Below are 22,594 nucleotides of genomic sequence, written 5' to 3'. Positions count from 1 at the left end.
CAAAATAATCCATAATTTATCGGCTTTCATTTATCGGCCTAATTTTGCTATCAGACCGATAACCGATAATATTAAAAATAAGCAGTTATCGGCCGATAACGATATGTCGTAAAATGAAAAAAAATGAAATCCCTATTAAAAATGTTAGTTGACACAATTTGTTTAGGCAAAAACTCAAAATTTTAAGGCAACAAGGCAACTTATATTTCGAAGTTGAAACAACAAATGAAGAGTTTGGTTCCAAAACGCGATAAACATCATGTAAAAAAATGTTACAGCCAAAATCAGTATTGTATCTGGTCAGTATTAAAAAGTGAATTCTTAATTTTACACAAAATCCGATATCCGCTGTGTTATATGGCATCTTCGCTCCCTTTTTTCCAAACCGCGGAATGAAATAAATCCACTTAACCAATCACAGCGCATCATTCCACACATTGTAAACAATAATGGCAAAACTACTTTGTACTTCGTGATAAACAAACAAACAAACAAACAAAAACAAAGTAGTAATTTTGATAGCATTGATAAACCTGTGGTGGTTTTCTGTGGTGTTGAAGAAAAGTAAGCCATTAAAATTGAATAATTTACGTGAGAGGAACTCGGGTGAAGGAAAAATGCCAGCTGTTGCTTGTTCTCCAGACAGCATCAAGCTTCTGTCATGCTAACACATTGACCCCAGGGGATCTTATAAAAAACTTTACATTATTTTACTCAAAGTCAATGAAAATTGAGCAGGACCAAAACATTTTACAGCTGAAAAAAAGTTCAGCGACAACGTCCCTGAATTAGCAGCAATGACAGTGTTCTTAATGCCATTAATGTTTATTTTTTTAATCAGTGTATACCACTAGTCAACTAAATGAATATAACATGGCAAAAATGAATGCACATTTATATATTGATTCAATAAATTTATAACATTTTGAAAAAAAAATTGTCATGAATTTATTGCATTTTGTGGAAAAAATTCATTATTTAAAAAATAATATTTAAAAAAAATTCATAATCTTTAATCAAAAACGCAAATCCCCTGGGAATATGGGAGGGCAATTTGGGAAAGGAAAATGGGAAAAATGTTCAGAGTATTATAGTTATTTTGGCACTCCTTCTGTACAGTGAAACTCATAAAAACTTTGATAAAAAAATAATAATACACAAATCCCCTCCTCCAAATGATCTCTCTTCCGGTCATATGGTATGGCAGGTGGGCGTAGTCCTAAAAAAGATTGCAGCGATTAGCAACATGACCCAACTTCAAACAATCCAATTCATTCTCAATGGACGAATTCAAGTCCAGCCATACCTTTTTTTTTTCATTTCAGAAGTCGTTTCACTCGGATATACGTCACCACGAGGAAATATAGGCAATCGCTTCTTCCGTTTCATGGCGACTTTAAATTAAATAAATTAAGTTGAATGGGATTAAGTTATTACAACTTTATTTTTATAATTTATAGCAACTTCTAAATAATTGATATATTAAATTTGTTTAAGCTTGTTTAAACATTTAAGTACAACAAGGAATTTTTACAGTGTATGTTTTCCCCCACCAGTAAAACTGAAGCAAAAAAAATATGTGGTTAATTTATTACCTATTCAAAGAGCGAAGACTTCAACTGTCCCCATGCGTTGGATTCACTGTATTCACTGTATGTGAACATTTTTTGCCAAATAACACTGCGTAGTACAATACCCTTAATAGAACCAAACGTTATAAAAATAATCTGTTAACGTGAACCCGTCCTCAATTTCCAACCCTCAACAAACACACGCATACACACAAAACACCTCCCCCTTACAACTAATCTGTCCTGTGAAACACACATTGTTGCTGTATGTAAATGCAGACACACTAGGAGAGGACTGGGGGGGCATGGAGGATTTTTTTAGAGGATAATGTGGGGGTAAAGGATAGGGGCCTGAACCCCTCACAACGGAGGGATTACCTCTCTCTCTCTCTCTCTCCTTCTCTCTCTCTCCTTCTCTCTTTCTGTTCTTCATCTCCTCTGGGTGGCCTCATGCTCTCCATCAGGAATGGGGACAGAAAGAGAGAGAGAGGCTGCCAGTGAAAGAGAAAGAAAAAAGTAAACGCATGGACATTCACACGGCAGATCGCCGAGAAGCGAGTGAGCCTAATTCCATCAAAGAGGAGAAAGACGGAGAAAAGAGGGAGATTTAATTTATTCTCGCCCTCCTCCCCAGTTCCTCGGTGCTTTTGACTGCTCTCAATGTTGGTAGGTCCAGTAACATCTGGCCCTGATCTGGGTTTGTCTTTTTGGCGGGTGAGAGAAACTCCCCAAACTCGCCCGACGACGTCTGCTAAGAAACGGCAATCCCTTTTTTGTTTTTTTGTGCACATTTTTCTCTCCCTATAGGATCGTTTAAAAAGAAAGCTTTGAGTAATTAGATCTGAAATGTTGGAATCGGCACGTGACCTTGATGAGCAACTGTTATTGTAAGACTAATTATAAAAGGTTTATGAGGGTTTAGTGGTTTCGTAAAGGAATAGTTCACCTATAGTTTTACCATTATGAATTCCTTTTTGGGGGAGTATGTTTTGGGTGTTTCCAATACTATACATGTGAATGGGGACCGACACTGTTCTTCAAAATGGACAAAAACTGGTTGTTCAGACGAATGGCGTGCTATATTGTTTTGTCAAGTCAGTTTTTGCTTTCAAGTGATTTACTAAAACTCTTTTTTAAGTTTTTAGGTTTTGTAAGTCAAAGTTTTGACCTGCCTTAAGTTGACATAACTGATAAAAACAAGTTGAAATTGTTTAACTTGATTTGTCAAGTTAAAGTAAAATAAAAATATATGTTGATTTGATATAATTGTTTACACTGCAGTTCGAACATAAAAAAGAGAAAGATTTGAGATTGTTTGGGATTTGAAAGGACGTCAGTGAATGAGTTGTTCATATTTCATTATTTGGATAATAAAATTGCTTAAATACTATACAATTGAAAGGGTACAATTGATCTTTTGTCTTTTATTTGGAATGTGATGGACACCAAATTACTTTTTTAACTTAAAAAATTAAGTTAAACAACTTTAACTTGTTTTTTTTAAGTTATGTCAACTTATCACAGGTCAAAACTTAAAATAGTTGGTTGAATTGAGTTGCAAAAACAAATTGATTTAACTTCATGCTGCCTTATTTTTTTTTACAGCATATACGATTATTAGAAAAAATAAAAAATTAAGCCTCATCCCTAAACCCAGCAGAAATAAAAAGCATATTGTACAAAAACGATATCTTAGGAAGTTGTGCGAAATAACCACCTCCTACAGTAACACTAATAAACGTATATTCTTAATTCTTAATTTTGATTGGATGAGCCATATTTCAAACTGTTATTAAAAAAACACAAATACACAACTGTGACAACGATTGAAATATTTATTAACCCTGAAAGCTGTGACGTAGCTCAACAACCGAAAAGCAGCACATAATGTTGTTTTAAGCCCATCTCTTCTTTTGTAGAAAAACAGTAATGTTACACAATCATCCACAAGTGTGTTTCGTAAGCTTCCGTTTAATAAAAAAGCCAGATTGCACACCCCGAGACAAAAAAGACTCCCCCGCAAGCAGTTTCGACGATATCTGAAGCGCCGGGCTCTTTCGGCTAAAGAGAGGAGGGTGGACGGAGAGATGAGGGTTTCTTAGAAAGCCCACCGTTCCCCGCCGAGTGTCTTTGAGAGCCACGGGAGGCCGCACGTATCATAAACCCGGTCTGCTCGTGGAGCAGAGGGACATCTTTTAGCTTTTGTCATGAGATTATGAAGATCTGTTATGCCTCTCTGTTCGGTCTATAACCTACTGTGCAGATAGAGCTCAGGTTGGGTTTGCCATTGTGTGACTCACAGAAGATTAAAGTACTCTTCAGGCTTTCATTTGTTGGGGACATAGTCTGTCTGTCCTAAGCTATCTATCTATCTATCTATCTATCTATCTATCTATCTATCTATCTATCTATCTATCTATCTATCTATCTATCTATCTATCTATCTATCTATCTATCTATCTATCTATCTATCTATCTATCTATCTATCTACACTGTCAGAAAAAAATGGTCCCCAGCTGTCAGTGGGGTGGTACCCTTTAAAAAGTAAAAAGTTCATGTTAGTATCTCAGAGGTACAAAGTGGTACCAAAAGAGTGTATATTAGTACCTTAAAGGTGTATATTGGTAACAAATGTATACATATCTGAAAATTTTTATCTATCTACCTTTCTTTCTTTCCATCTATCTCTCTGTCCGTCTCGTAAGAAAACATTGATTCCTGTTGACTGGTGTGGTTGGAGAAGCCATAAAATTCATAAGCCATTCCCTTTTCCACAGCAGACCACCCGTTTGCCAGCCATGGCGGCTCTTGAGTCTTTGCACTTGAAGCTCAACCTCTTACAATAATTAAATCAAGATCTTTAATCCTCTCTCTCTCTCTCATCTCAGGACGAACAAGCTGTGTTCTGCTGACTCACACGCTTTGTCCTGCATACCCAAAAAAACATAAACCTCATCCTGTTCTGGTCCAGCCTTTTTTGTATGTTTGTATGAACTTTTTTGTACGTTTAAATAGATGCTGAAGTGTGCAATGTAGTAGTGGCGGCCGGTGACTTTTTTTACCGAGGACGCACGATGCGAAGTTCGTCACAACATGTATGTAGCCCATCGTTGTGTGGTTCATAATTTCAAAATATGTGTTCTGTGCGTCGTGAGCATCACGTGTTTTGTCAAAATAAGTGCCTGCTGCAGACGCGTCTAAAGGGTTTATGATAAAAGAGACGCTCGCGTTTGCCAGATACTTGCATAATCTCATGCGTAATCAGAGTTTAGTGTTAAGGGAGTGTTATGCGTGTATTTTGTATAACGGTTTTGACACGTGTGTAGCAGGCACTTATTTTGACAAAACATGTGATGCACATGGATCACATTACGCAACGAACACATATTTTGAATTTGCGCCCCTCGGAAGAGCAGTCACGAGCCGCCACTTCAATGTAGAACGTATTTGCAACATTTAATCGTATTATTACGTTATTGCAGCTAGAAAACGTAAAACATTTACAAATCTTTAATAATCAGCATAATTTCCAATTTACCATTTTATTGATAATGGTACCATCGTAACCCTACCCCAAACCCTTTTATACAACATTTTCTAAAATACGTGATAGTTTTCTCTTTATATTATGTAACATAATGAACAGAAATGTCTAGGAACATTTTTGTAACAATATAGCATTTAAAAGATATTTAAGCCGCTAATACAGTCCTACCCAAAACAGTTTATTAATGTATTAATGTAACTCTATCATGTACTGTTAGAGATAAAAAAACATAACAGACAGACAAGTGTAATCACAATAACTTATTTATTGTGAAATTTCAAGTTATTAATCCACAAGAACGTTAATCCAGTTTCTCTCTGTGAAGGCGCGCATTTTAAATTTCAAAGTACATCGACTAAAAGACGGCAATGTCGCAAATCTGTGATGTAGCACGCAAGAGCCAATGAGTGTTTAATATCACTGCCGTAAAGCAATGTGTTGAAGTGCAAAAGTGGACATCAAATATGCGATTTGACGTTTACAGTCGCTAATGAGATATGGGATCAAGATCGCTGCATAAAGGGCTGAATTTGGAGATGTTCCTCGGAATCGTATGAATTTTAAAGATGCGGTTTACAGCGAATTGATTAAATTAATTAAATCTTTCGTGAATTTATGTTATGTTTTAGTGTAATTATTATTGCATAGGAGAAGACTACATAAGAGAAAATGCCTTTTGTGTGTCTACTTATTACACAATAGTTAAATAATACAGAAATGTTATTCATTTTAAGGTTTTAAAGTGTAGTCTTGTTAAATATTATGTAATTCTCTGAACTTGTTGAATATACCACTGAAAACATGTCATTAATATGAGTGAGAAATGCAATAAATCTGTACATCTGTAAAGCTGTTCATACATCAATATATAAAGTAATAGTCCTGTCAACAGGTCGATATTATATGTTTCAGTGTGTATGAAAACGTAAGTAAATGTAAATTACGTAAAAATACACATATTCTCAAGAGATCATGTTGTCTGGTCATAAAGTCCTGAATTTATATCATCACATAGACCTATTCAAATTTTATTGAAATGAGATTGTGTTGAGAGCATTGCGTTAAGATTTGTGGGTTTGATTCGCAGGGCACACACATACTGATAAAATATTTATAGCTTGAATGTACTATAAGTTACTCTAAAAGAGAGCATTTGGCAAATACATAAATGTCAATATAAATAAGTGTTTAAATTAGTGACCAAAAGTGTTCAAACCTAAAAGTTAATGGGAATAAATTTTCAAAGAAATCCAGTTTCCGCGTGCATTTTGGATGAGGTGGATGGGGCAGGTCGAGGCCCAGGCGAAGCTCCGATAGACAAATTGGATTACAGAGCAAAGGATTAAATAAAAAAATAGAGGATGACAAACAAAACAAGCCACTGTGATCACAGGCCTTAATATATTTCTTTCCCCTCTTCCTTTTTATCTTCCCCACTGACCCTCCCTCTCTCTCTTTCTCCCTCTATCTCTCTCGCTCTCTCGCTCGCTTCCTTACAGAGGAAAACTTGGGCTTAGTCTGGACTTATTAAAGCTGGGATTAATTTGTAATGCTCCCTTTACCCCGAGGGCGAGCAACAGATTTGTTATCTAAAGCAAACAGGGTGAAGCGCAATAAAACGCATGCACAAAAGACGCCGAAGAGCTGAAGTTTTAGACAGAGCTTTTTTAAGTAGCTTTCGAGAGCTTTGCAGATTAGTTGAAAGTCGTATCCCTGTAATATGTCCCTCACCACAAAAGAAGGAAAACCATCGAGATTTGTTTCAAAAACCAACCGGAATGGATGGGAACGTTTCATGTTTGGATACAGATTTGCCTGCCATCAAACAAGTCAAATAAATACTTGTTTCTCAACACGGCAGGGCCTAAACTAACTAACCAAAACAAATAACACTTGACATAGCATGTTGAGTTTTTACATATGGAAAGTGTGTGCAAGCATTCATGCATAAATGTGCTGTAAAGTGTCCAAGTGTGGCCAGTAGTCAAATACAGTCTGCCTCAAACAGAGTGATCCCTGAGTAAGTTTACACAAGTGTACAGTCATTTTTTTCTAGTAGGCGCAACTAATATTATTTGTGAAAAGATGTGGAGTTTGCACCAAAACATAATTTTTTTCCCAGAATTGTCTTGTAATCTAAAAAAATGCTGGATTGTTTTAACCCATGGTTGGGTAAAATGACGACAAAGCTGACGTTGGGTTTAGATAAACCTAGACAAAAAATCCAGCATTTGGGGTTGAAACAACCCATCATAAATACATTTAAACCCGACAGTTGGATTTGTCCATATTTTCCAAACCATGGGTTGAAACAATATCAATAATTTTTTGAGATTGCACAGCCTGATATCACAGAAATGTGTACGCATTTTAAGAATTGGCTACGTATTTTAAGAATTGGCTAATAAGAATTGAATTGGCTAACTAATGAATTCGTACGAAGTGAATTGTACAAATGCATACGATTGTTATTTAAAAAAATATAATGAAACTCCACCCCTAAACCCAACGTCACAGGGGCAAAAGCAAATTATACAAAACGTATGACGGTACGTGTTTGTACGAATTAGCCACCTTGTACGAAAACGTACGAATTGGTATGAGATTGTGGTGTATTGCAAAAAATGATTTTATAAAACAAAGTAATAAGCCATAATTTTTTGACTTACATAAAGTAAATCGTACAAATGCATACAATTGTTAATTTAAAAACTATGATGAAACCCCACCCCTAACTCCAACGTCGCAGGGGCAAAAGCAAATCGTACAGAACGTATGACGGTACGTGTTTGTACGAATTAGCCACCTTGTACGAAAACGTACGAATTGGTATGAGATTGTGGTGTATTGCAAAAAATGATTTTATAAAACAAAGTAATAAGCCATAATTTTTTGACTTACATAAAGTAAATCGTACAAATGCATACAATTGTTAATTTAAAAACTATGATGAAACCCCACCCCTAACTCCAACGTCGCAGGGGCAAAAGCAAATCGTACAAAATGTATGACGGTACGTGTTTGTACGAATTAGCCACCTTGTACGAAAACAAACGAATTGGCATGAGATTGTGGTGTATTGCAAAAAATGATTTTATAAAACTAAGTAATAAGCCATAATTTTTTGACTTACATAAAGTAAATCGTACAAATGCATACGATTGTTAATTTAAAAACTATGATGAAACCCCACACCTAACCCCAACGTCGCAGGGGCAAAAGCAAATCGTACAAAAACGTACAATGGTGCGTTTTATGAATTAGCCACCTTATACGAATACGTACGAATTGGCATGAGATTGTGGTGGATTGCAGAAAATGATTTTATAAAACAAAGTAACAAGCAAAGCCTAGAATAAAACATTTGTTTATGTTTATTAAAAAAAATGCTTGGGTTATTTTACTTGGGAGATCAACCAATGTTATCTCATGGCAGTTCGTATGTATTTTACAAGGTGGTTAATTCGTATTAATTTGTACGACCACATTCATAAATTTTTGTACGATTTGCTTTGGCCCCTGTGACATTGGGGTTAGGGGTGGGTTTTTTTATGATAATTGTATGGTTTTGTACGATTAACGTTGTATGACTTTATATTTATATTTAACCTGTGCTGGGATGTTTTAATCCATTATTAGATCCAATACATAAACATTTTCTAGGTTAATTTAACCCATTGGTTGGGTTTGTCCCTTTTTGTCCCAAGGGTTGAAAAAAACCCAGGATTTATACATGTTTGTTATTTTGATAAGGCACACAGATATGTCACTTTCATAAGCCATTACTCCCTGATACCTTGCTATTGCTTTATCCCTATAGGACAATTGCCTTGGGACACTGAAGGATATTTTTTAAATTGGGGACAAAATACTGATTACACAAACGACGGCCTTTGTTATCTGAATTTGTCATACGTTTCTGTGACAATAACCGGCTTAACCGGGCCAAAACACATTGGCTGCTGATTACAAACAGCGGTAGTGGGACAGAAACGGCCCTTTATAATTCGTCCACAGGCCTGTATAAAAGCATTATTCCGTAGGGTCTGTCCATATGTCACGCAAGCTTTTGAAATGGTCAATTTCCATCTCATCGATTCCGACATTTGTCTGGCAACCTTCCAGAGTGGCACCGGTTGCCACGGCGAATCCGCTGAGCCCAAGATAAAGATTCAGATCCATAATCAATAGATTGTAATTAGTTTGATGACCAGACGGCTTAACTTTGTCAATGCATGGTAATGCTGTATTTTTCTTCGTGGTAATTAGGAGATTGGTTCTTATAATCTATTGGTGTGATATCAAGTAATGAGATTACGAAATAGAGATTAAGTAGCTTCTTTGGTGAATAAAAACGACGTGAAAATGTTTGCTTACTTAGAAAGGATACTGTGTGAAGTGAGCTGTTAGACAGCTCACAATTCTTTGCTAAATGCAACCTAAAAATGCAATTCATAGTTAAGCATTATACTAGCAATGATGATTCGATTCCCGGGAACTCGCATACTGATAAGTGTATAGCTTGAATGCACTGTATATTTTTAAAAATAAAGGTGCCAAAAAGGTCCATGCAGTGATGCCATAGATTCTATGCCATAGAAAAAACATTTCTGTAAAAAAAATTGAGAATTTTTGTCAAATCAACATATATTTTATTTTACTTTAACTTAACAAATTAAGTTAAACAATTTCTACTTGTTTTTCAAGTCATGTAAACTTATCACAAGTCAAAACTTAAAATAGTAAGTTGAATTGACTTGTTTTTAGTGCATGCTACATTTTTTACAGTGCATTTTTCTAGTCTTTAGAAACTTTTCCACGGCAAAGTACCTTTTGTTCAACTCAAAGTTAAAGTAATATAGATGTTAAAGGTACTTTATAAACCATACAGCCTGACAATCATTTATAAAGCTTTATTTTTAAGAGTTTAAGTCACTTTGTATAAAAGCGAACGCATATTTATAAAAATCAACAGTGCTTTTATAAACATAAACTGGTTTGACTTTTACCCGTGAATATGTATGCTTAAATGTGATTTGAATATCTAGCTCACGTGAGAAAGAGATAAACAGATCCAAGGGTCTCTTGCCAAAATCTACAGTGTTTGCAAATCAAAACTCCTCAGACATTTTGGTTGTGGTTGTACTAAAGCCTAACCCTAACCAATTTTAGCCTTATGGTTTGTTTGTTTTATTTAACTTACATGTTACATTACAAGTTATATTTTAAAATTAGGATTTCGATTTCGATATATGGGGCAGTTTCCCGGACAGGGTTTAAATTAATTCAGGACTAAGTCTTAGTTATATTATGACAATAAAGTAGTTTTACAAACAAACCTTACAAAAAACAATACTGGTGTGCATCTTAAGACAAAACAATGGCTCTGATATATGTTAAGAGGGCAAGATATTTTTATATTAAGGCAGCTTAAAATGCATTGGATAAACCTTGTCCGGGGCACTGCCCCATAATGTTTAAGCATTTAAAAAGTTTAACTTTCAATGCAACCCTGTATCACGAAATTACGTACCGTCACGTAAAATTTTGATTCTTTTTCGTGATACTTTCATGAATTTCCGTTTTTTTTTTGGTGACCGTGTCACAAATTTCTGTTTACGTGTCATTGTCACGTATTGGTTACTCAACTACTTTTTCCTATTTTCATTTTCGCTTCGGTTTAGGGTTTAATTTAGTGTTTGCATTAGGATGTCACTGTAAGTATTGGTTTATAAAAAATTTTCTGATTTATTTTTTTATAATTTCTGATTTTTAAACCATTGTCGCCTGGCTTAGGGTTAGAGTTGGGTTTGGGTGGGTAAGCATGTAATTTTATGTAAGTTAAATCTAAATCTAATAAATAAGTCAGAAAAAATAGTATGGACAAATACTTAGAGTTACATCCTAGGGCGGGCACCGGATCTAACCCTAAACCGAAGGTAAGAAAGTGGGACAAGGCGGTTGTGTGATCAGTGCGTGGCAATAGCCTCTTTCACACAGTAATTCTGGTAAATTACCATGAATTTACCAAAATGAATTTACCAGTAAATACAAAAATGTGCTGTTCACACATGCAGTGACGTTCCGTCTTTTTACCAGTAAGACATCATTCACACATCAGTATCAAAATACCGGTAAACTCGGAGAGAAAGCGGAAGTTACCTGTGGCGCGCGGCCGGCGAGCTCTGTCCGTGTCGTATTTGTAAACGCCGGGTTATGACTTAATATCCACGGTCCGTATTTTGTTGTTTTCACATCTGTGGCAAACGGTCGCGAAGTTGCTCGTGACCAAACAACATTGCGTTAGGCGGCGTCAAACGGAACCTGCGCTTTGCACATTAGGCTTTACAGATGGTGTGCTAAGGACGTCGTCAATTTGGCAATTAGATGGTAAGCTGTTTTAAACAACTTTGGTGAAGAAATGTGGATGTTAACTTCAGGTGTGTTCGACTTTTAAGCAACATGTGTGTGGAAACGTCCGTAAACAGTCTGGGGGAAAACGCGTCACCTGTATAAAAAACTTTCTGATTGGCCCACCCGATCTGTCAGCGCGGTCTGACGTCATCTAAATGCCGGTAATGCTATATTTTTCGTTCACACACAGCGCTTACCGGTAAATTACCGTTAATCTTACAACCTGTCTTACTGGTAAATTGGGAGCACTGATTTACCGGAAAGGTTCTGTTCACACATGACATGTTAACTGCAATTTACCAGTAAATTACCAGTAAAGACTGTATGTGTGAAAGGGACTAATGACACGTAAACAGAAGTGCGTGAAAAACGTGAAATTTATGTGACTATAGGTACGTAATTTCGTGATACTGGGTTGTTCAATGATATGTTTGCAATTGGTCTTTCTTTATATGTGATTGATCTCTTCTGTCTATAGCAACTCATTAAACCTGTAAACTGCTTCATTTTGCAAAATACAGAGACGAGATACCAAGACACTTCACATCCATCTGTCACATTCCTTAACGTAGATATTTTATTCGCTATCTCTGATATCCCATAATCCCATGCATGTGACTGGAAAGAGCAAAAAACTTAAACCAAGTCATGCATTTAAATGTAAAACATACTATTCCCCAGCATTACATCATTACATAAAAGTGACTTAAAATGCAATACATTTAATAAATATTATGCATTTTTGTGAATTAAACCCATGACCTTGGCGTTGCTAGCCATGCTCCACCAAGAAGACATTTTATTTAAACTGCAGGCCCAAAGCACACGCCTACCTAAAAACTTTAACACTATTCTTTTGTTGCCTTGCAAGAGCAGGTATTTCCTTCAACAAATGCAAATCTAATCATTCCCTGCGATTTACACTAATGGATCAATATCACGACGGCCAAGATGATTTCCTCCTCAGTAGTTTTGCGGCTATCCATCAATAAACCCATTTTTGTGTCGGCCTGCCTCCGCTCGGTCCTGCAGGCAGGTCTTAATCCCTCTGTTTTGTGCTCTCTCTCTTCTTTGGGGCGGGTCATGGGGATCTGAACCTGCACATTCTTGTGGGGCTGTGTGAGCTTCACATGGTAACCAATGAACCACATTGTTAGAGAGAGATTATGTCAGCCATGCAAGTTTTAACGTGAGTGAAGCAAAGAAAGAAAGAGTAGAAGCAAAAAATCTGTAGATCTCTCTCAGGTTCTGCTTTTATCATTCTGATAAAAGTTATAGTTCACCCAAATATGCAACTTATTATTCTCTTATAATTAATACATCATCATGCCATTACAGGTGCATATGACTTCCTTTCTTCAGTTGAACATAAACAAATACATTATATATTAAAATACCATCATGTTATCTTCTTATATGGGAGTCAATATGGCAAAGCTTCGTAAAGCAATCCAAATTACTTATGTCTTATGTGAGACGAATGACTTATGTGAGAGAAAAACATTAATATTTTAAGGTTATTTAGCAATAAATATGTCATTAATCTATTTGTTTATATAAGTGCAAAGTTTGGGGGATGGATTGACTGGGTCTTTTAAAGGAATATTTAATCCATAAATGAAACAAACCTGTGTGCTGTTACACTGTAAAAAGTTGGATCAAGTTCAATTGGTAACACCTAAAAAATGTATTTCAACTAAAATTTTCACTTTAGGTAAAAATTTTAGTTAAATAAACATACATTTTGTAGGTGTTACCAATTGAAGTGATATTTTTAAGATGAACCAATTTTTCACTTTTTACAGTGTAATTTTCATAAAAGAAACAATTTAAAGAATTTCATGGTGACCACAACTGTAATGCTACAGAAACAAACAAAAAAAATTAATATAAGTAAATGTGATTCATATGCACTATTTTCTATATACTTTCATTCTTTTAAAGCCACGGCATTATGTGAGGAACAGAAAATTTGCTTATTTGGGTAAAATCTGCATCACATTTGCATTTAAATTTATAGTTTTTGGAGCTTAATAAATGAAGTAACACATATGGGGTTTGGATGCTCACTTTTGGGTGAACTTTGCCTTTGAGTTTCTGTTGGAATGTAAACTAACTAAGTTTTTGGTGAAGTTTCTACCCAGTCTCACAAAATAATGTACCTATAGTCACGTAATTTTTTTATTTTTTTTTCGTGATACTGTCACGAATTTCCGCGGTTTTTAGTGATCGTATCAAGAATTTCTGTTTATGTGTCATTGTTATATAGCCTATTGGTTTGCATTAGGATGTCACTTTAAGTATTGGTTTATTGGTATTCTGATTTTTTTTATATTTTCTAAATTTTAAAACATTGTCGCTTGGCGTTAGGGTTAGAGTTGCGTTTTGGTAAGGATGTCATTTTATGTAAATCTAACCCTAAACCAAAGCGAAAATGGTAAGAAAATAGGACAAAACAATTGAGTAACCAATACATGACAGTGACACATAAACACAAATTCGTGATACGATCACGAAAAAATGCGGAAATTCGTGACAGTATCACGAAAAGAATAAAAAATTACGTGACTAGGTACGTTATTTCTGAAGTATGCTGTAAAGATGTTGTGTCATTGTGTGTGTGTGTGTGTGTGTGTGTGTGTGTATAAGCCGTGTATCTGGTTTCTCCTCCTGAGTCTTGTTTCTCTCATTCTATCTCTCATCACTCCTCCCTACTGTTTACCCTCCTAATGAGGGGGGCGGGACCCCGTTGCTGTGATTGACAGCTCCACACTCCCGTGCTCTCCATTATCACCATGTCCACACTCGCAGTGAGTGTTTAGCTTTTACTAAACGTCATTATGTGATGTCATCAAGATCCTTTAATTCATCAGCAATTAACATCCTCCATGCGCCATTAAAGTTATTGACTAGTATCTCTATGTTTTTAATCACCGATGCTAATTAAATAATTCATGACAGTATATACCGTACATGCACTCAGGGAATTCAAATAGGCTTCACGTAAATTATTAAACAGTGCTATAAGTCGTTCTTAATTTACAAAGTTTTTGAGAATATAAAAATTCGTTATGTACTGTAGGCTATGTGGGACAGTATAGGCCTGATCTGGGATCAGATTTTCCATTTCTATCCAATCACCATTTTCAGAATTTGAAAAGCAAATTCTCAAGTGAGATAAAAAGGCTGAAACACGGTTTTATTTTCCTTGAACACACATCAGATCAGTTCTATTGCTGCAGAAAAATGCAATGTGAAAGACAAAACCGTGTTTGTCTTTCACATTGCATGTTTCGTTTAAAACATTTACAAGTTCTGTTTAAATATGCACATGTCGTAATTGCACAATAATCCATTGTGCATTAAACTGCAAAGTAAAGTTCTAAACTTTATGGTGTTTCCCAAGGTATCCTGACATCTTTGAGTCTATAAAGTCAATATATATATTTATATATTTGTTTGTCTTTATTATTTTCTCATTATAGAAAACATGGTCCATGGTTTATACTGCATCACAACTGTTGCTTCTCCCAAAAGTCACTGTGTTGTGTTCTTGAAAGACCTCTACTGAAAAAGTTTTAAATTGATTGGCTTAAATATAAATGCAAAAAAGCAAAGAAATATCCGAGACAAGTCTGTGCAGTCGGTTTCTCAGTTTATTTTAGTTCAGCAAAGATTTTGAGAAATACTCCGTTTATTAATTGTTCACATTCAGAACACGCAGAATGTTTCGTTTCTCATAGTAAAATAAAGTAATAAATCAGGACAGGGTTACATAGCCTACTTAAATAAAAGCTTTGAAAATCTAAATTACATTTTTAAAATACGACATTATTTTGTGTATATCTGTTGAAATCTAAAACATCCAACTGAAAGTTATACTATAAAATAAAGTTACCTAGAATAGGATACCTAAAACAAAACTTTTTGAATAATAAAATGCAGACACGTATAGGCCTACTTGACCTCACAATTTCCACAAAAGTATCAGTCTATAAAGTATTTTAATAAAATATAAGAAATCTTTAGATCGTCTATAGATTAATTTAGTTACAAAGCACGGAAAAATATGCCTCGATCGTGCACGCTTTATAGCCTATTCCAGGACTGAAACTCTTTCGTACAATGTGTTTAACTTACCGTGTTACAGATTGAACTTAAATGAATATAAATAAAACATATAATAGCAAAAAACGAAATTAGGAAAATTAAGGAATTTGGTATTAACACTTCACGTAGCCCTTTGGAAATATCCCATATAATACCTACAAACTAATACACAAATACTCCCAAGTTAAAATAGTTTTAAAAAAACGCACCGAAACGAGGGTTACCTGCGGTTCCCAATCCAGGTGACCCGTTCCTTTTTCACGAGTGAGAGTCTTACATAAACCTGTCCTGTCGCCTATCTTCTCTCTGACAATGCTGTGCTTTAGAGGGGATTTTATGCACCATCGTTTTAATAAGCACTGACAATTTACAAGAGCCACTACAATCCTCCTGGCAAAATAGACCAGCCACACACACAAACACACACACACACACACACACACACCATACACACGCTTTAGGCCGGCTGATCCTGCGGCTTTACGGGTTTATACTGCTCAGGAAACTTTACTGCATTTTGGGATTACACAAATACCCCCTCGACAATAGGTTAGTGCCACTAGATATCTTGATTTTTTACGGGATCGATTCATCAGTCTTTAACAGCTTTGGGTGCGTGCGCGCAAAGTTGTGAATTGTTCATGAAATCCATGTTATGGGCTTAATGGTAGCCTAAATAAAATCCCTGTATTAAATTAAACTGGGACTGTGAACGGAACTGTTCTATGGTTATATATGATGAGGCCTATTTTTAAAACTAAATATATCTAAAAGTAAACAAACTCATTGAACCATTTAATCAATTGTTTATTTTATCTCTATCCTAATTGGCTTTAAAATTATTTTTTAAATCTGCCTTATCCGTACCCATGCAAAGCTAATAATTAGTGCATACACGATTTGAAGTTATTCGATAATAAATTAAAGTATATGCCCGATAAATTAAACTTTAGTCTATACCAGGTTTTCTCAACCAATTTTGTTTTTTATGTCCAATGAATTGTCTTTTTTCAAACAAATTTGAACACATTTAGGTAAATCATACAACCTTGTGTTGTTGTTGTTGTTGTTGATGTTGTTTTTTTTGTAGCTACTTTCCATAATTGCATTCTTTCAGAATACATGCTATTGTATAAAAGTTATTTTTGCATGTTAACAATAAGCGTTCAGAGAACCCACATAAAAATGCTGTAGTATACTTCAGTATTTACTATAATATACCGTATTAAAAAACTTAGATACTATAGTGTTTTGAACCTTTCCATAGTGAATATTAAAGCAGTATTTATAACAGTTTATCCGTTCGCTGTAGTTAACACTACAGAATACTATAGTAGGCTATACACCAACAAAGTGTTGCAATTACTATTATATGCTACAATTTCTTTACAGTATACTTTTAAAAAAATAATATAGTATACTACAGTGTTTCATGAGGGAAGGTTTGTTAACTAAAAAAGCGATGCATTTTTATCGACCAAACGGTAAATCAATTTATCAATTCGATTATCGTTACGTGTGTTTAGTTTCCCGCAGTGCTAAGCTAACGAAAGGCTTGCATAAAAGTGTATTCAAATAGTTTACTCTCCTAAAGACTCGCACATTCACACGACAGGTCATTTTTGCGTCACATTTGAAAAGGGTGGAGCTAATCTACACTTCTTCGGTTTTATTGGCTAGTCCGGTCGTCTGTAATGACAAGTGGGACTTCTGATTGGCCGGGGTGGGCGGTTCCGCAGGTGTCTTTTGCTCTTAGACCGACAGGCCGTCAAGAAGGTGATCAATCTCAATCCGTCAACATTGGCCGTCACCTTAACGTAACGTTTGGATATCGACTGTGATGTAGTGACTCTCCTTGGGCACCGATATTTGATTGACTGCAACTTGATAACGGAGTTTTTGCTGATATTGGGAACTAGTTTTGAAGTTTGTGGCTGATCAGTTTCCCACAACTGCTGGCATCAGCTGGAGTCAACACTTCAGGAAAAACTGTTTCTGTGGATTTCTGTACGGATCTCGAAGAAACAAGCAAAACAGAAGACCGATTAAAAAGGTAAAGCAAGAAGGCTTCAAACATCTATTTAAACGTAATTGCATGAAATATTTAAAGATCTAAATGTGGTGTGAAGATATATACAGAGGAAAATATTTATTATTTGTTTGTTTAAAAAGGTATAAAATATGAATATTGTTTCTTAATCTGACTTAACGGCAATATTTAGTTGCACGAGCTCAATTGACATTTTACATAATTACATTTACATTCAATAATTTTTCACGCTAAAAAAAATTAGGCCCTAAGAGTAGCAACTTTGCATCTTTGAGAAAAAAAAATATTAAGATAAATATACATAAAACAAAATTTTCGTTGCCTAAATATATTTTAAAATGTATGTGTATTTTTTGTTAAATTGTCTGTTGTAGTACATAATCCTGCAGTTGCACGAATACAAAACTTTGCAGGCTCTGTGTGTACGCAAAGAAAAAGTTTTTGTCTTGGGGATTGTGTCGTTTATTTAGTCGATAAGGTTTCTTCTGCAAATGGAGTCCCCTCTGGGTCTAATCTAAATGGCTATGGAGAATAATTTGCACACTTACTGGCAATTTACATATAGTTAAACCCCGATTGTGGACTTACAGTAGAGTCTTTAGGGCCATGTTATCTGTCCACAGCGTGAGATTAATAGGTCCATTCATAGGCATGAGGGACGGAGAAAAAGCGCAACATGTCATTTATCGAACTTTTGTCTTAATACATTTGTACTATTGCCACATAACAATCGCAGCCAAACGAAGTTTGGTCCTCCCAAATAATCCCAAATGCGCATAAACCTAAAGTTTATCCCCGACCGGCCTGTTGGGCACTATCCATACAACACATACACAACCCAACAAAGCTATTTTTCTTAATGCATAAGCTTTAGAAAATATATTTTTAAATAAATAAACGAAAATAAATGTTGATCTTTTTAACTTCCACATTTTATTTGCACTTTTACAACAAGATTGTTTCTGTAAGTGGCGGCGAAGGCGGCTGTTTGTTATACTCTATAAAAAATATTTGGGTTGTTTTAACCTAATGGTTGGTTAAAATAATAGCCATTACATATACTTAGTGTCAATTAGACCAAACCTTTATTTTTAAAAACTTTATTAAATTATTTTTCAATTGATTTATTTATCCTGTAAGTTGAAGGCCTTGATCTAAATATTATTCACTTATCTTTTGCAATATGTCTTAAATATTTAAGCTTATTTAGGCCTTTAAAATTTTGTTATCGTTAGTTCGATTAATTGGTCTATATACATGCATTGTAAATGTTTTGGTAAACACAAAAGGCATAGATCAAAGACTTCGCAGTGTTGCATCCATCAGGAACGATTAACAGGGCATGGCGAGTGAACGGCCAATTAGTGTTTGAAGCCCTTGATTAGTGAAGTGTGAAAAACAGATGATTAAAGACCAGACATCAGTCATATTCACCATTGATCGCTCTCGAGACAAATGGTGTTAAATGTTTTCAAGTCAGAGTCGTACATGCATTCCAAAGTTCTTATATTTCTGTGTGCATTCTACAGCTTTTGTACTATATACAGCTTATGTAATATAATTACACTCGTATGCATCTTTGCCATTTTTTAACACAATTTTATGTCAAAATCAAATACAAATCTCTTAATAACCGATTCTTTCTGCAGGTGTCTCTCTGGATAAGACAACTTTGGATTTGCGGCTCGAGTTGCCTCGTGAGCACAACTACGATGATGTCATACCTCAAACAGTCCCCGTACGCCATGAACGGGCTGGGGCTCAGCGGGGCCACAATGGACCTCCTCCATCCTTCTGTGGGATACCCAGGTATGTTCACATCCCTTCAAAAAAAAAACCTTAATGTCATACTAGTATTATTACATTATTATAAATCAACAATACACAATACGACATGATTTCACTGGAATTCGTATTTTAGTAGTTGGTTAATTCGTATGAATTCGTACGAAGTGAATCGTACAAAAACGAACGATTATGAAAAAAACAATAATGAAACACCACCCATTACCCCCCACATTAAATACAGTGTCAAAGGGTTAAAGCAAATCGTATAAAAACATACAAATTTGGTCGTACGAATTCATACGAATTCGCACGTTGTATATTAATCTAAAAGTTAAAATTACATCTTTACGACAACTAAGCATGGTTTCACTACAAAAAATATAACATGGTTACTGATTGCCACAAATTATGGTTTTGCAATAACCATAGTTTAAACATGTTATTTTTGTAATAAAACCATGGTTTTACTGGTAATCAATAAAAACTTTAATAAAACTTTAAACTTTAATAAAAACATTGTAAAGTTTAATTAGGGAAATGTTAAAAATAATTTATTTTACATTGACTTAGAAATAAATTTGTGTAAAAACTTTGGCAGGGAAAAACTTTAAAGGTAAACCAGAATATTTAATAACTTCTTTTCTATTGCAGCAAATGCCCGGAAACAGAGACGAGAGAGAACCACCTTCACCCGCACCCAGCTGGATATTTTAGAAAATTTGTTTGCCAAGACACGATACCCCGATATTTTCATGCGAGAGGAAGTGGCCTTGAAAATTAATTTGCCTGAGTCAAGAGTGCAGGTGAGAATTCATGTGTTACTGTTCGTTTTAGCTGTCTGGGTTTAAATTCATTCACTTTATCCAAATATGGTCAATTTTAATTTGCATTAATGACCTAGCTATTCAATAGTATAACCACTGATTTTTAAATTAGCTCTTTTTGGATCCTCTGAGGGCTTAATTCTGACCTGTGTGTTAATAGGTGTGGTTTAAGAACAGACGGGCAAAGTGTCGCCAGCAACAGCAGAGCAGCAGCGCTTCGAAGGTCCGCCCGGCAAAGAAGAAATCCTCCCCGTCCCGCGAGAGTCCGGGGTCAGAGAGCAGCGGTCACTTCACTCCCCCAGCTGTCTCCACTAACAACTCATCTTCCTCATCCTCCTCGTCCTCAGGCTCCAACCCCTCCAGTCTTAGTGGAGTGGGTCTGATGAGCAGCTCTTCCTCAGGAACAACACCTGCCTCCTCCATCTGGAGTCCCGCTCCAGTCTCACCATTACCGGCTCCGCCCTCGCTCCCCGACATCTCGCCGCCGGCCAGTGCCTCCTGCATGCAGAGGGCGATCTCAAGCTGTGGGAGTACCACGGGAGTGCCGTCCTATCCCATGCCCTACAACCAGGCTCCAAGCTACGCCCAAGGATACCCAACGACCAACACGGCCTCTTACTTTGGAGGCATGGACTGCGGCTCCTACTTGGCACCCATGGCTAACCACACCCATCACCACCACCCACATGCCCATCACACGCAGCTGAGCACCATGGCGGGCACCACGTCAGTGTCGGGTCACCATCCGCATCATATCGGGCATAGCAGCACCGGGCACCCGCACCACCCTCACCAGGGCTACGGCAGCACAGGGTTGTCTTACAGCTCCACGGACTGTCTGGATTACAAAGATTACAAAGAACAAGCTGCCGTGGCATCGTCGTGGAAACTGAACTTTAGCTCTGCCGCAGCAGACTGCTTGGACTACAAAGATCAGGCGGCTTGGCGTTTTCAGGTCCTCTGAAAACATTTAATGTAAGGACTAGTAGTTGTTACTTTAAGTTTGCTTGTTTGTTTTTCTTTGGAAAAAGACACGTTAAAGACTATGTCGAGCACCACAGGGTGTGGAAGACAACATCAGGAGGTGACTTTCTGTGCCAAATATTTCCGCCTTTCAGGGGAATCTGTCAAAAGAGCTACAGTGAGAAGACTTTGGCCCTTACCAAAGTTTCTCTCAATAAATTAAAAATGAAACATTTTCATCAACCTATCTGGAGTTCTTCAACAAATGAGGGCCATTGTGATGCACTCCTCGCACAATGCACTGAATGAACAAGACTCTGGGGTTTCAGACAATGAAGGCAATAATAATTTTATATAATTTTCTTTAGGTGACTTGAACCTGTGAAATTCATGTTCATTTAATAAATATAAGCTAAAGATTGAGACACATTGTTTTGATTTCCTTTTTGACTTATAAGTGAACCCAGATAGTCTGTCAGGTACTAAAGAAATATATTTTCTTAAAGAGATACTCACCCTCATGTTGTTACAAACCTGTAAACATTTTTTTGTTTTACTGAACACAAAGGAAGATATTTGTAATTAAACAGAAGCACCATTGACTTCCATACAGTTGTAGGAAAGAAAAATACTATGGAAAGCAAAGGTGCTCATAAAAGGTTTGGTTACAAACATTGCTCAAATATCTTCTTTTGTGTTCAGCAGAACAAAGAAATGTATAAAGGTTTGTAACAACATGAGTGTGAGTAAATGGCAACAAAATTTTCATTTTTGGATGAACTATCCCTTTAACTTTTAAGATTGTATATTTCATATGTGTTCTGGAATGTAGTGATTAGCTGGAAGAAAACATTTTTGGTTACAGTGCCAATCCATAACTTATCCCTCTTTATCGGCATCTCTGTTTATACGTAAAATTGACGTGGTTTGAAGTCAAAATGGCTCCGAATTGTCTTACCCAACAACTCAAATGATAAATCATTCTTATAAACTTTTTGTTGCAATTTGGGGTAAGGTCAGCAGACAGTTTTGGACAATTTTTATGTACTTAACTGATTTTTGATTATTATTAACCAAAACATGGGTATGGGTTTACTCTAAAAATGGATGTGTTAAAAACAACACAATCAGTAATATTTTTGGGACAACATACTAAATGTGTGTACCAAACAAGACACATCTCTGTGTTATTATTGGAACAACACATTTGTGTTATTTTTTTAACTTTAAAAAATATTTTTTAAATAAATAAATTACAATAAATGTGGATCTTTTTAAGGTGCACATTTTATTTACACTTTTTAACATTTATTTTAACACAAATTC

At 35.8% G+C, this 22,594-nt stretch overlaps 1 protein-coding gene across 1 annotated transcript in view; it reads left to right on the top strand.

The window, feature by feature from the left end:
- otx2a (orthodenticle homeobox 2a) overlaps nt 1-21,693 on the top strand; it is an 81,011-nt gene extending 59,318 nt beyond the window's left edge. The window contains exons 2-4 of the mRNA XM_055204510.2: nt 19,343-19,502; nt 20,133-20,284; nt 20,466-21,693. Coding sequence (XP_055060485.2) covers nt 19,406-19,502; nt 20,133-20,284; nt 20,466-21,269 — 1,053 coding nt within the window. The 5' untranslated portion in view covers nt 19,343-19,405 and the 3' untranslated portion in view covers nt 21,270-21,693. The remainder of the gene's footprint in view (nt 1-19,342; nt 19,503-20,132; nt 20,285-20,465) is intronic.
- Nucleotides 21,694-22,594: the final 901 nt, after the last annotated feature.

Source organism: Misgurnus anguillicaudatus, chromosome 3 (genome assembly GCF_027580225.2).
Source record: "Misgurnus anguillicaudatus chromosome 3, ASM2758022v2, whole genome shotgun sequence".
Lineage (NCBI taxonomy): Eukaryota > Metazoa > Chordata > Actinopteri > Cypriniformes > Cobitidae > Misgurnus > Misgurnus anguillicaudatus.
The sequence above is the reverse complement of the archived record's forward strand: the minus strand, read 5'-3'. Positions and strand labels throughout refer to the sequence as shown.